The 15178-nt window shown below is 37.4% G+C and overlaps 2 protein-coding genes and 1 non-coding gene across 3 annotated transcripts; all 3 read left to right on the forward strand.

Moving 5' to 3' along the window:
• Positions 1-1748: 1748 nt before the first annotated feature.
• Positions 1749-4187, forward strand: LOC121397655. The gene is made up of 3 exons (XM_041574714.1): positions 1749-1895; positions 2499-2931; positions 4072-4187. Exons 1-3 carry the CDS (start codon positions 1830-1832, stop codon positions 4185-4187), a joined length of 615 nt encoding a protein of 204 aa, XP_041430648.1. The 5' UTR covers positions 1749-1829.
• A 505-nt stretch (positions 4188-4692) lies between these two features.
• Positions 4693-8165, forward strand: LOC121397585 (serine/threonine-protein kinase N2-like). The gene is made up of 10 exons (XM_041574524.1): positions 4693-4797; positions 5001-5064; positions 5146-5237; positions 5442-5618; positions 5831-5893; positions 6348-6424; positions 6683-6825; positions 7125-7232; positions 7440-7520; positions 7610-8165. The coding sequence occupies exons 3-10, from the start codon at positions 5227-5229 to the stop codon at positions 7784-7786; spliced, it is 837 nt and encodes a 278-aa protein (XP_041430458.1). The 5' UTR covers positions 4693-4797; positions 5001-5064; positions 5146-5226; the 3' UTR covers positions 7787-8165.
• A 4649-nt stretch (positions 8166-12814) lies between these two features.
• trnas-gcu lies at positions 12815-12896 on the forward strand. Its single transcript has one exon. It is a non-coding gene; the product is annotated as a tRNA-Ser (tRNA).
• The last annotated feature ends 2282 nt before the right edge of the window (positions 12897-15178 follow it).

The following is a 15178-nucleotide window of genomic DNA, read 5'->3' on the forward strand; positions in this document are numbered from 1 at the left end:
TATTTATTCCTATAAACTTATTTATGCTGAAGTAGTTTTAACTATACTAATTGTATCTGATTTTATTCAGGTTATGGGGTGGAATCCCTGCACTGAGTATGAGAACAATGCATAGCATGTCACTTCCTTTTCTGGACTTTAAAAATCTTAACGGATGCTGACTATACTTATATACCAATGTCAAACATGGCTTGAGAAAGGGCCTGAATTGCTCGAAACGTTGCTGATTGATATGTGCACATTTATGGTGATGTAAAGTTTTTTACTCTTTAATACAGAATTTGAGCATTAATAACGAGTGCTGTCCATTTTTTCGTTTGTATATATATATATATATATATATATATATATATATATATATATATATATATATATATATATATATTTGCATAGCTAGGGATTTCACTCTTCATCTTTCATCTCTACTGCTGCTGATACCAAGCCCTTTCCTGGTACCAGTTATTGTTTTGGCTGTGTGCCAGGAGAGGATTCTAATAGGAAATTCTTTTAGAATTCAACTGAAATCTGTAAGTACTCAGCTATGTATGTATAGGGGGAATTGCTGAGGGGTTATAATTTAATATTAAGTTCAATTAATACTTAGTTAAATTAAATATATATATTTATGTGTAGCTGGGGATTTCAATCTTCATCTTGCAGGTGGGTCATGTGACATCACATGACTTCAATGTCATTGTGATGTCATAGTGACCTCACATACAGCTGTTATTTACAATGATGTCACAATGACCATGCAGACAATTACATCATTATGATGTCATAATGCCCTGACCTATATATGTTAACTACTAGGTTTGTTGTTATTCAGTTGGTGTTTGGCTGCCGTAGAGATAACATCTCTACTGCTGCTGATACCAAGCCCTTTCCTGGTACCAGTTATTGTTTTGGCTGTGTGCCAGGAGAGGATTCTAATAGGAAATTCTTTTAGAATTCAACTGAAATCTGTAAGTACTCAGCTATGTTTGTACAGAGGGGAATTGCTAAGGGGTTAGAATTTAACATTAAGTTAAATTAAGATTAAGTTAATTTAAAAAAAAATAAAAAAAAATAGATACTGTATATATATATATATATATATATATATATATATATATATATATATATATATAGCTAGGGATTTCAGTCCTCATCTTGCAAGTGGGTCATGTGACATCACATGACTTCAATGTCATTGTAATATCATAGTGACCTCACATACAGATGTTATTTACAATGATGTCACAATGACCATGCAGACAATTACATCATAATGATGTCATAATGCCCTGACCTATATATGTTAACTACCAGGCTTGTTCCTAATCAGTTGGTGTTTGGCTGCCGTAGAGATAACATCTCTACTGCTGCTGATACCAAGCCCTTTCCTGGTACCAGTTATTGTTTTGGCTGTGTGCCAGGAGAGGATTCTAATAGGAAATTCTTTTAGAATTCAACTGAAATCTGTAAGTACTCAGCTATGTATGTATAGGGAGAATTGCTGAGGGGTTAGAGTTTAATATTAAGTTAAATTAATATTAAGTTAATTTATATATATATATATATATATATATATATATATATCTATATATATAAATATATATATACACATCCATATCTACACATATATATATATGTGTGTGTGGGTAGCTACAAATTTTAAGCTTCATCTTGAAGATGGGTCATGTGACAACATGCAATATTAAGGTATATTAATATTAATATATACAATTTTCTTCTGAAGCTATAGGTACCATTGCATTGTATATGTTGTTTTTGAATACATTTGAGCTAATTGGTTATTTCATGTTCTTTGTGTAGAAACAACAACAATGTTGAAATCAGTAAGAAATTGTTGCGGAGCTCTCTGTAGCCTTTTTAATCGCAAGAAGAAGAAGGTAAGACCGCTGAAATCTTTTTTGTAACATAAATGAAATATAGACTGAGTGAAACTGGATAGGACTTGCCCTATACTGGATTATGTGTGAGCCAATATAATTGATATTATTAGGGCAAATACATTAGGACACCAGGCACTTGCCTCTTCTGCTACTTACCTCTGTTCCTCACTGCTTGGCGGTTATCTTATGTGCCTCCGGGTCATCTGTCCACACTTGGATATGTGAGGTGCGAGGTTCGTGGCACAAGTACAGCCAATCATATGCGAGTGAGGCTGCGTTGGTCCTGGCTGGCTTGACCCACCTCTGTCCACTAAGTTCCACTAAGCCTAGAACCCACTGCAGGGCTTGAGTTTCTAATCAATTTATAAATCCTCACTCTGAATTTTATCTTGATAAGTTAAAGTAATAACCCCCAAAACTGATAAAACCAAGTACACATCCGAATAAAATTTCTATTTACCATGAACAATAATAAACAGAGCCCATAAATACACATACCCATAAGTAAAGTTCTCACTGTAGTGCCATATTTGTGTCAACCCTAATAAATTGTTATATTGATATAACTGATTTGCCATAATGATTTATTTCTAACTACAGGAACCAATCAACTCCAATTTGACAACACATGAGCAGATTTTGTCAGCGCCACAGGTAAAAAACCCTGAAGCAGGGAAGAAGACAAAGAAGACAAAGAAAACACAAGAGATTGTGAAGCCACCTGTTTCAGCATCACAGGTAAAAACCCCTGAAGCAGGGAAGAAGAAATCCCAAGAGATTGTGAAGTCACCTTTTCCAACATCAAAGGTAAAAACCCCTAAAGCAGGGAAGAAAAAGAAGAAAACACAAGAAATTGTGAAGCCAGTTTTTCCAGCACCACAGGTGAAAACCCCTGAAGCAGAGGATGAGATCAAAACACAAGTGATTGTGGAGCCACTAGAAACAGTGGAAAAAAATGTTCTTTCCAGTGAGGTCAAAGCTGCTGATGAAGACGTATCAAGAACCGTTGAAAAAAAGTCGAAGAATCTTTCAGGTACATTTTCTATAAAAAAGAAATTCTCTGCATCCATTTTGCTTTACTGTTATGCTTTATTATTTATTGCATCCCAAAGTTTCCCCTCTCACTATAATACACCATGCTGTATTTCAGTACAAATATCAATGCTACACAAATGCTCAATTGCATCTTACTGATGGTTGAACCCATGGACTTCTACTCCAGCAATGCTCAACCACCCTCTAAACTTACTAACAGCTTATAATAATCAGCAAACCTGTAGCATCAGCTTATATTACAGCCAGGGAAGCTCATTTTCTGCTGGATAATTAGTGACGAGCCCTAAGCTTAGCTTCTCAACAGCCAATCAGAGCCCACTGAGCATGTGAGTGTCACAGACACTTTCCAAGATGGTGACCCCCTGTGACAAGTTTGAAGTCCTGGATCATTGCTGCTATTGACAAGCTCAAACTTTAGCCTCATGCAATGAGTTCACTATATAAAATATGCTATTTTGAGCCAGTAACGTAACTAGAGGGGGGCGGGCCTTGATGTGCGATGTGCATTTGGGCCCCCCACCCCCCTCCGCATGAGATTTTTCAGCCTGGAAACTGTGGTGTGTGAGCTGCTGGGGGGCCCTGAGGGGGTACTTGCCCCAATCGCACCACCTGCTCCCCCGGTAGTTCTGCCACTATTTTTAGCCATATTCATTTTTAGGGTTTAGTTCTTTAAGTACTCAGCAACATATGTACAGGGGGGAATTGCTTAGGGGTTAGAATTTAATATTAAGTTATATTAATATTAAGTTAATTTAAAAACTAGGAAATGAGGCCCCCAAACTTTGATGTTTTTTTTTTTTAAATCTCCTACAAATTTTTGAGCATGACAATTGGGTTTTCTTGGAATGCACATATTCTCCTTTATGTGAACTGCAGCACAGTTTTTATATATTTCAAGTATGTCCCCCAGCAAATTCAGTTTAATCCAGTTCAGTTAAATTCACTTCCTTTTTCCTATTAGTTATTACTTGCTTTTTCATGTTTTGACCAATATTATTAGAATGTTGCTTCTCTAAAAATGTTTTTTTTCTGAAGCTATAGGTAGCATTGCACTGTATACAGTATATTGTGTTTAAATACATTTGAGCTAATAGGTCATTTCATGTTCTTTGTGCAGAAACAACAACAACGTTGGAAACAATAAGAAATTGTTGTGGAGCTCTCTGTAGCCTTTGTGATTGTAAGAAGAAGAAGGTAAGAGCCACTAAAATCTTTTTTTGTAATATAAATTAAATATGGAGTAAAACTAGAAGGCCTTGGCCTATACTGGGTTATGGGAGAGCCAATGTAATTGATATTATTAGGGTAAATACATTAGGACACCAGGCACTTGAATCTTCTGCTACTTACCTCTGTTCCTCACTGCTTGGCGGTTATCTTATGCGCCTCCGGGTCATCTGTCCGCACATGAAATGTGAGGTGTGAGGTTCACGGCACACGTACAGCCAATCATGTGCAAATGAGGTGCCTAGGGGCCTGACTGGCTTGACCCACCTCTGTCCACTAAGCTCCACTGAGCCTAGAACTCAATTTATAAATCCTCACTTTGAATTTTATCTTTATATGTTAAAGTAATAAACCCCAAAAGTGATAAAACCAAGTGCACATCAGAATAAGTATCATTTCTATTTACCTTGAAGAATAATAAACTGAACCATAAATACACATGCCCATAAGTAAAGTTCTCACTGTAGTGCCATATTTGTGTCAACCCTAATAGATTGTTATATTGATATAATTGATTTACCATAATGATTTATTTCTAACTACAGGAACCAATCGGCTGCAATGTGCCAGCATTGAATACAACCAGCACTGTCTTTCAGGAGTGCCCAGACTCAACGTAAGTTAAATTGTTACTTGTACCAATACTTTAACCCTTCTATTGAATCACATTGGTGCTTCCCCATCAGAAGCTCCATGTTGGCTTGCTCTGTGCTATTTTGAAGAGCTTTTATATACAATGTTTTGGAACTAGGGTTACAGTATTTAGCATAAGTGCCTTCAGTGGGAATTATATAGGACTAAACATTGCCTTTTTTACAGGCATCAGAACTCCATCAATGACTTCAAGTTCAATCGATTGCTTGGGAGAGGATTCTTTGGACAGGTGAGTTATGTGTCCTATGTTAAGTTTACAATGTGAAATAGGAGTTTCAGAGAAACAACAAGATTCTTATTCTCATTCCAGGTCTTCCAGGCACAACATAACAAAACAGGGAAGACGCTTGCCATCAAGAAACTCAAGAAGGAAATATACTTTGCAGGCAACATGGTCAAAAGGTACATTTTTCATTTACTTTTTTAAATAAGTGGGACTTAGTAACTAACCTGTTGACTTAATTGCTCTGGTGTCTCACAGTAATCAGATCTTAGCATTCATGTTTTAACTTCTAGTAGATTGATTTAAATTCTTTGCTGATTCATTGAGATTAGAGAAATGTTGCAGCTTTGTGAGTAAAACAACTCTGTGATCTTATGTTTCAGTGTTTTTGTGGAGCGGGACGTCTTAAGGTTGGCAAGAAACACCAGATGTCCATTCCTTGTGAGTTTGTTCTGTGCCTTCCAGACGGAACATCACGCATTCCTAGCTATGGAATTCGCTGCTGGAGGAAGTTTAGGGTCTCTGTTGAACACCGGTGCACTAACCCAGGAAAGCACTTTGTAAGTATTACTGGTTGAGTTATTGCACCTTTCACCATTATCAATTAGTAGGAGTCAAGTTAGAATTAGGAGCTATAGGTTTATCCTCTACTCTGGGCTTAAGTAATTAAGTGTAAAATTTAGAATATTTAGAAAAACATCCTCACTATAGTCTTTTTATAGGTATATGGATTTGCATTAGTAAAACAACTAAAATGTGTTTACTTTCACAGATTCTATGCTGCATGCATCACGTCAGGGATCAAGTTCCTACATGATCGCGGAATCATCCACCGGTAAGAACTAGAGCTAATAGGGCTTCTATTTTGAGGGTCAGATAGTGGCTATTATTAATACTAAATTAATGATAACCTTACTACATGGATAGTCTATGGGAAATGTATTCTACTTGTTAACATTAGAGATATAAGCTTAACATAGTAACAGTAAAAAACAGATGTATTGATAACATAAATAAATACATTCTGAACCATATCAGTGACTTATACACCTAAAGGTTGTTTGATCAGCCTTGTGTTAAAAAGAAGTGGATATTTTACTTATAAGGGGTTCTGGGTTGTGTGACCATTATGTTTATAGTGTTATAGGCTACACAGTATGGGTGGGCATGGGAGATTCTCTGGTTATGACTTTGCTTCTGCAGGGATACCAGGTCCTATGCAGTAGGAACTGAGGGTTCTAAACTAAAAAAGCACATTAGTACTAATAACTTTATTTATTTTCCTGCAGAGATATAAAGCCAGACAATGTCGTAATAGACAGCACTGGATATGCACAGCTTGCAGATTTTGGACTCTGTAAAACAGGTAATATATTCTGGTTTAATTATAAAACATATGAGTTTCTGGTGCACTAATATGCCTTAATGTCCCAGGATAAGGCTCACACACAATGGTAACCAATGCTAGGTTATATTTTAATACAGAATTCTCATGTATAAATATCCTCCTCATTTTAATAGTAGAATTAAGTTCAGGACACTCCTCTCAGGTCCTCTATATTACATGTACTGCTTAGTAGATAATGACAGCCGCTAACAAACACTGTTTTTTCTTGTACCTAAGGAGTCGACCACACATCAGAAATAGACGAGCCATGTGGAGACCTCTCTTATAATGCCCCAGAAATACTCAGAGGAGAACGCTACAACAGGACCGTGGACTGGTGGTCATTAGGGATAACTATCTATGAAATGGCCGTTGCCAAGGTAAGTGTAAAGCCTCCATCGATAGATTTCATTAGGCTCTAGAATGTTATCTTCTCTTTGTTTATTCTGTAGAATAACAATAAAAAAGACCTCAGTCCGGTCACAGATAAGATTATTATTTCAAGTTTTAAAACTAAGTGGTAACTAAATGTCCCATAATACTTCTAACTTCTAAAGTGTACTAGTCTAGTTATATTCACCCTATATACAGTAGTTACAGTATCTGTTTAGAAAGTATTACCCTGCTATAGCACTGATGTCCTTTTCCTTTTCCTAATGAGATTCTTTTTTTTTTGCAGTTGCCATTTACTGGGAAAACCCAGGAGGAAATCTTTAATAACATCTTTTATTCAGAACCAGATTATCCAAGTGACCTGGATAGTAGCACCATTTCAATAATTGAAGCAGTAAGTTGTTGCATCGATTCACTTTCTTATCCTCTCGGCAAACCTGCCATTTTTCCTTGTCGGACATATATACACACAAATACAACACTGGCTTTAAATGAAAGGAAACATACAGACTAAATAAACATGATTTCATTGGCACTGCTTTGATTGAGCTGTTAGATTCTGGTGCAGGTACCTATAAAACTATTATTTTCTTTTGTGTAGCTCCTAGACAAAGACCCCAGATTCCGGCTGGGATCAGAAATAGATGATGGTGAAGAAGTGCAGAGATTCAGATACTTCAGGGTAAGTTTATACTTTAGACATCTTTCAATTATTACAATAAAGCAATTAATTTATAATGAGAAAACTAATTTTATTATATTATTTTATAGTCAATTGACTGGAAAGCTCTCTGGAACAAGCAGCTGAAAGCGCCATTCATACCCAGCCAACCTACTACAACAGATGGTGATGAAGGCGTCAAAGTTACAGAATACAGATGGAGACTTGACCAAGATGTGCACGAGACATTCAGAAATTTTGATGAGTTGCCAGAAGAAAACTTCTAAAATGATATCTCTCTATAAACCAAAGAAATGCCAGATAGAAAATGTTTGCCAGAGGAGACTCATCTTCTACCAAGGAAGACAAAGCACAATACCAACTGTCCTTCTACTTCTACCAATGGGGTATAGTAGTTATCAGGGATATGGAAGATAGCTCATAGTCAGGCCCAGAATTGTGGCAAGGCCACAAAGGCAGAGCCTAGGACAGTAGAATTTTAGGGATAGCATGCTGCTCAGCCACATTGGGAACACTGCGTTCCCCTGTGCCCATCACTATGGTGGGCACTAGGACCATGATGCCTCGTCGGAACCGCTGCAGGAAATCTGGCCCTGCTCATATTACAAGTTGATCCAGGGACTAGTCCGATTGCCATTTTGGAGTCAGGAAGGAATTTTTTCCCCCTCTGAGGCAAATTGGAGATACTTCAAATGGGGTTTTTCGCCTTCCTCTGGATCAACTGGCAGTTAGGCAGGTTATATATAGACTAAAAGGGTTGAACCTAATGTATGTGTGTCTTTTTGCAACCTAACATGCTATGTAACTATGTATATTAAAAGAAAAAATTTATATTATAGCAAGACTGATATGTTATATAGAGGGTGCTAAATATTTGCTAATAGACAGAGGCACCATAACAGGGAGGGTGGGTGGCAGGGCAGTATGAAGAAGGAGCACTGTAATTACTAGTAGTAAATAGTAATAAATAAACAGCATAACATGAATAAAGCAGTAAATGGTTATTTGCCTTATTTTTTGTCTTATTTGTACAATATTGTTGTTAATGGTAGACACAAACAGACAAAACATTATCAAAGAGTAGGTATAAAGAAAGTAAAATATCAAGCACGACAGTAATGCTAAAGTGAATGGGATTGTATCTGTTTCCAATCAAGGTAGTAGAGACAGTGGTGTATCATGCTTTGGTGTGTTGGAGAGTCTGTAAAGGATAAGGTACAACTTCATCAAAACTTTATAAGTACTCACCATTTTATGAGCATTTACCCATATTTGGGAAGGGTTAATACTTTTTTCCATGGCTGATTGCTAATGCTGCCTGTAGATATGTAGATATAAGGAAAGCTGCCCTAAGTATTTTCTCAAATGGCATGTGATAGATCTGGGTCTGTTGTAATATAATGTTTGATGTGGAGCTACTCCATTTTTAATCAGAGCTCCATAGGTTATTCACCTAAAACAGCATGAGCCCAAACATAAAATGTAATTAATGCTAAAAAAATATAAAGGGAGTGAAACAAAACTAGCCCCATAGCAGAAAAGCTGACCAGAAATAAAACCTGCACCATAAAGATGCCCACCCTACTGCATCCATCCTTAGACTCTCAAAAGAGCAAATTTTCTGAAGCTCACAAAGTATGTTACCCACCACCGCTGAACAGAGAAGAACTTATGCCTAGTAGAAACCTGACACTGTGCATTCCAAGTATTAAAGTCAGTAACTGAATTAACTAAAAAAGGGGTGCTCAACTCAAATATCGACTTAATATTAAAGGGACGCTGAAGTAGGAAGTGGTCCATGGTCACCTCCTTCCCAGTTCATTCCTCCCGTGGGCAGTCACGGTCATTGACAGACCAATGCTTTGTGTTCCCATTAACATAAAGCTTCCCATGGAAGGAGCGACAGATGATATCCCTGCAACATAAGGCAGGAGAGGGCCATGCAAGATCTTCATACTCATTGCCAAGCTGACATCCATCCAGTCCTCCAGAAAATGGGATACCCATATCCTGAATATATCTACCCTCAAAGGAGGTTTCTCCAGAAGGAGGTTGCTGAAGTTGTTCATAAAGAGAACTCTTCTCTCTCTTCTGCGTCAGAAGATCAGGCCTGTATAGGAGACGTATGACAACCTTGATTCGTTTAAGGAGAAGGAGGAGAGAAAGCAGATGGACAAGGACAAGTTGAAAATAAAACACTGATCCATCTCTGTGTCCTCCAGTGATGAGACTGCAGCACCCTCCTCCAGGTATAGCATCTCCCTGGGACCCAATCTCTCTGCTTCCCAAAGTCCTGTGGTCCTCTCTTGCTCCCCTGGGCTCCTCACAGAGATAAAGGCCATGGAGTAACCCACCCTCAACCCACAGAAGCTGGTCTTCTTCACAGATGAAATTGAGGACATTAATCTGAGGGAGAAAGTGAAAAGCTGGAAATCAGTAAAGACCAAGGAAAGCTTATCACTCGTGTTTGTAGATAACAAGTTGTCTAATTTTGGGCAGTGTCATTCTGTGGCTACTAAAGCAAATAAAGTTCTTGTATAAAAAAGGGCATTAACTCAAGGGATGAAAACATAATTGTGTCTCTTTATAGGTCCCTGGTGAGACCTCATCTGGAGTATGGGGGCAGTTTTGGACTCCAGTCCTTAAGAGGGATATAAATGAGCTGGAGAGAGTGCAGAGACTAAGTGCAACTAAACTGGTTAGAGGGAGGGAAGAGTTAAATTATGAGGGGATCAAAATTGAGAGAGAAGGCGCACACCCTTTCAAAATAAATTACAGGGTGCTAATCCATAGGTGACTCCCCATTAGGGTCTCCATATAATCTACAACTGCTGCCAGGAATGGATAGCACACCCAACTTGAAAAAACAAAAATTAATTTATTATACAAGAACAAAATCTAACAGAAAAAATAAAGACATAATGAGCCCAACGCGTTTCGACCTTAAGGGTCTTCATCAGGGGCACAAAAAATTAACAAAAATCAAAAAGGCAGGACGAGCCTTACTGTCTGTATCATTTTATAGTCCATGCTGAGTCCATACGATAGGAATCCAGCGTCTGACGTCACTTCCGCCCCTCTACTCGTGGGGGGTGAAGCAGCGTCACCTAGTATCCTGGTGGAACGCAAATGCGTTCCAATATAGCGTACTTCCTACATCTAACATTTGGAGATGCGGATCATTCCCCTGACGTCACTTCCGGTTATCTTAACTTAAGGAAATAGCCAAACGTCTCTTGAAAATCCAGTTGGAACGCACATGCGTTCCACCATAGCACCAAAGCATCACAAGTTCAGGCAGGATTATACAGAATATAAAGAATACTGTCAAATGTGATTCTTGAAGCAGTCCACTAGCAGAAAACAAACACAAATATCAATAATATATTCATAAACAATCAAGACCAACTTCAAGTTATAGGAGTGCATAGCATTTCATTTTGACATCATTCGCAAATGTCACACTCTCTATTCACGTGAACCCTACAAATCGTTAACACTGCTACGGACTCAAAGCTCATGAATCATATAGTTACCATTAAAGGACAGCTAACAAGAAAAGTGACTAGAAGGCCTATCAATGGGAGTGTTCTCATCAGAATATACTAGGTAAAATATGAGACAACGAGAGAAAGCAAAGAAAAGAAAAAAAAAAGAAAAAAAAGAAAAAAAAGAAAATCTATACTTACTCGAAAGCAGGAGATCAAGGCATATGTAGAGGCTGAGCAAGAGAATTCATAAAAGACCTCTCATCTAGTCTTCAGAAAGCAAGATAAATTTAATATATCATTAAGCCCAGACGGAGTTACTGTATTGAGACGAAATATCCATTCTGCCTCACGTCTTAATAATAGAGTGTTCTTATCAACACCCCCCATAGGCGAAGTTATCTGGTCAATGCCCATTAGACGTAACGCCGATATATTATGATTGTGTTCCCTACAGTGTTGCACTAAAGGGGTAGATTCCTTTCCCAGCTTAATGACACTTTTATGCTTAATGAATCTGTCTTTCAGTTTTTCTATAGTCTTTCCAGTGTAATATAAACCGCAAGGGCAAATAATAATATAGACTACAAACATTGATTGACATGTAATTCTATGCCTAATCTTATATCTCTGTAGTGTCTGTGGATGAGTAAAAGACATGATTAGACTTTACAAGTACATTAGAGGACATTATAGACAAATAGCAGGGGACCTTTTTACCCATAAAGTGGATCACCGTACCAGAGGCCCCACCTTATTTGAAGCAACGTAGGTGGTAGCTTACATCACTAATAAAAGATACGTTACATTGGTGTTTATTGATAGACTGACAATATATTGGCTTGCCTTATGGGCGTCAAAATTACCATGTAGGCCAAAAGGGAGTGCGTTTTTTTTTAGTACTTGTGCTAATTTCTTACGTACCGCAGTGAGTATTGTTAGGTTGCTTGTATATTTCTTCAGAGCCCAAGTCCTGAGCCCTATATAACTACAAGGTACATTCTACAGCTTGTTATAGATTTGCTCGTGATAGCGATCAATGAGCCTTCTCTAACCGGGAACGGAACCCAGGCCGCAGCGCTAAGAGTGGTGAATCCTAACCACTAGACCACCAGGGATGCTGAATGCAACCATTGATGTAACTGAGGTCAACCAACTTCAACTTATGATCGTTTATGATTACACAAAGACATTTTGGAACCTTCCTATTCTAAAGAGTTTTTTCTTCATTTTGCACATGCCAACTTTTGCATAGCTGATTGTTCCAATTAGTCCCAGAAAATTAAGAATATGGGGATTTTTTTAAAATTAAAAGATGAAAAAGAATGCATTTTCAAGGCAAGTTCTTCTAATTGTGGTCTTTTTATTTATCAAAGGTGTTTTTAGGGGTATACTGTCCATTTATTGAATTCAAATAAAGAAAACTTGAATTAAGTGGGAGTCATGTCAGTTATCCTTGGCCCAAAGAATGTTGTTCTGATGGTATATTTGCTTGCCCCTCCTTGTCTGATGAAACTCCCAGCAGTGCAATACACATCAGGAGGGAGGACCTAGGGGTCCATGGAGTGCTAAGATAATGCTAGTGTTTGTTCTTTTAAGAACGTCACAAGTAAAGAGGATACTCTGGAAGAGATCAAGTTAGCGGGAGATTCGATTTCAGAAGCTACCACTGCTGCATTTTTGCCACTGGAAAGTAGAGGAATGTATAAGCTTGATGGCTGAAAAGGTTTCATATGTGGGTCTTGCGGGCCAGGCAACCTCACTTGAGTCAAACATCTCAGCACACCTGTCCTCCACCCAACCAAAGACCAGGTGGCCGAGTGGTTAAGGTGATGGACTGCTAATCCATTGTGCTCTGCATGCATGGGTTCGATTCCCATCCTTGTCCAGAGCGCACGCTCAAAATAAAACAAGTTGCCTCAACATCACCTTTGCTTGAAAAGTGTCTAAATATTGAATGGACAATGCATGGCAGTCTCCTATCAGTAAGAGCAGTGCAAAGAGGACAAGGTCCATGCACCCAAGAATCACTTTGGACAATAAGTGCTTTCACGAGCGGACTTGCACCTACTAAAGGGCTACAGCAAAAAAATGGCTTGACAGAAAAGATCTTTATGGAAAAAGAAATATTGAAAAAATTTATCCATTCAAATGGAAGATGATAACAAATGATTCCATGATTTAATATCATGAGCAAATATAGAAACTGTACTTTTAATGCCCGCCTTCAGGTCATTAATAATCAAGTTTAAAATCAAAGAACCAAGGACAGAACACAGACCCCCTGTGGTACTAGACTAACAACAAGAGGCTTATTTATCAAAAATGTATTTCTTTAGTTTAAGAGGGTTTTTTTCAGCCTCTGCTAATGTACAATGTAAAAAGGACAATTGAATAAAAATGAAATGAATCTGAAATGCTAATTTTTACAAGCATCTTTGTGCGAATACGAAGGGAAAAAAAAACTAAAACTTGTTGGAAGCAAAGAGAGATGTGCTAAGGACAGCTCCCATTGACTTCTACTGGACCTCATCAGCTTTGGAAGTTTTTAGTCATTTTTACAATAAACAAATCACATTTTTTCATAAGGTCACCAATTGAATCAAGAAGGATGTGAGTGTCCCCAAAAATAACAAATAAGGTTTAAAAGTACATTTTAATTGGGACATGGGAGCAAAAGCAGCGTTTGGTGCCTACTAGGGCACTTCCTCATAGGCTGGTGGGCACTTCCCTTTATACTCCTTAGAAAGTGGTTGTGACCAATCAGGAACATGTATACATTAACTAACCTCAAATCATGACTCAACAAATTACATCATTTGGAACGTTATCCATAATAAAGTATAATGATAGGAGAATACAGAAGCAAATTATCATATTATACAAAGACAAGCAGTAAGGTTTTGTTTTGTTTTTTAAAAAAAACAAATAGAGATGCGCAATTAAAGTGTACATTGTGCAGGATATTTAGGAAACATAAATAATGTCTCTATTAGGCAAGTTATTTAAGAAACATAAATGATTTTAACCCTTGAAAAATTCAGTGTCTTCATTATAAAACATGATACTTGTTTTGTTGCTAAATAATATTATACAGTTACCAATTTAATATTCAACAACAGTATAATCACTTACCAAAAACAATCATGTTTTGTAACGAAGACACTTTAGGGCCAATTCACTAAAGGTCGTTATTACTTAACGTGCTGTTTTCTGCTTTAAATAACGATGGTTATATAAAGTGGATCTGTCACCCAGACATAAAAATCTGTATAATAAAAGTCCTTTTGAAAATAAACATTTTTTATTAAAGTATTCATAGCTGTTGTAAACGCATTTAAAAATCGCAGCTGTCAATCAAATATTGTCTGCCCCTCCTCTATGCCTTAGGCAATTACTTTCACTTTCCATTCAGCACTTCCTACATGTCACTGCTCTCCCCACATTCCCCCCAATCTCTTCACCATTTAATTGTGTAACCAGGACATGGGGATGGACATCAGGTCCCCCATTCTGGTGCACAAACAAGATTCTGAGATGATACAAGACTTGTCTTAATAACAGTGTCCCACAAAATGGCTCCTGCCTGTTTGTTATAATTATGAATTCCCAGACTGAATGAAACAAGATTCAAATAATTTATACAGTGTAATTAAAGTTCATTTTGCTTGAGTAACTTGATAAAATAGGATTTGGAATACTTTTATCGAATGACAGGTCTCCTTTAAGGAACAGTTCATCAAAGTATTTTCGCATGCACTAATAGACATTGCAAGCATTCATTATACATTAACGCATAGCAGTATTCTCACCGCAATGTGATACTTAAGAATAGAATAGAATTAATCCTAACGCATAATTCACAAACATCTTTTAAGCGATACAATGCTGCACAGTTCTAGGAAATACACCAATGCTGCTCAGCTAAATCCCTTCAGTTTTTACTTTTCTGTGCAGCAGCAGTGTTTGCTGAATATTTCCCAATCGATCTGTCAAAGACTGGCACTATTTTTCCAATTAGGGCCTCATTTTCAAATTCAGTAAATTTTTGATTTCTTAATCTATTCTTTTTTTCTTTAATCTTAGCTTTTTTGGGTGAGGGTGGCCTTTCAATTCCCACTGATCACTAAAAAAAGGGAAAAGTAAATATTGTTGATGAGGTTTTACTTT

The sequence above is a fragment of the Xenopus laevis genome, chromosome 8S (genome assembly GCF_017654675.1).
Source record: "Xenopus laevis strain J_2021 chromosome 8S, Xenopus_laevis_v10.1, whole genome shotgun sequence".
Lineage (NCBI taxonomy): Eukaryota > Metazoa > Chordata > Amphibia > Anura > Pipidae > Xenopus > Xenopus laevis.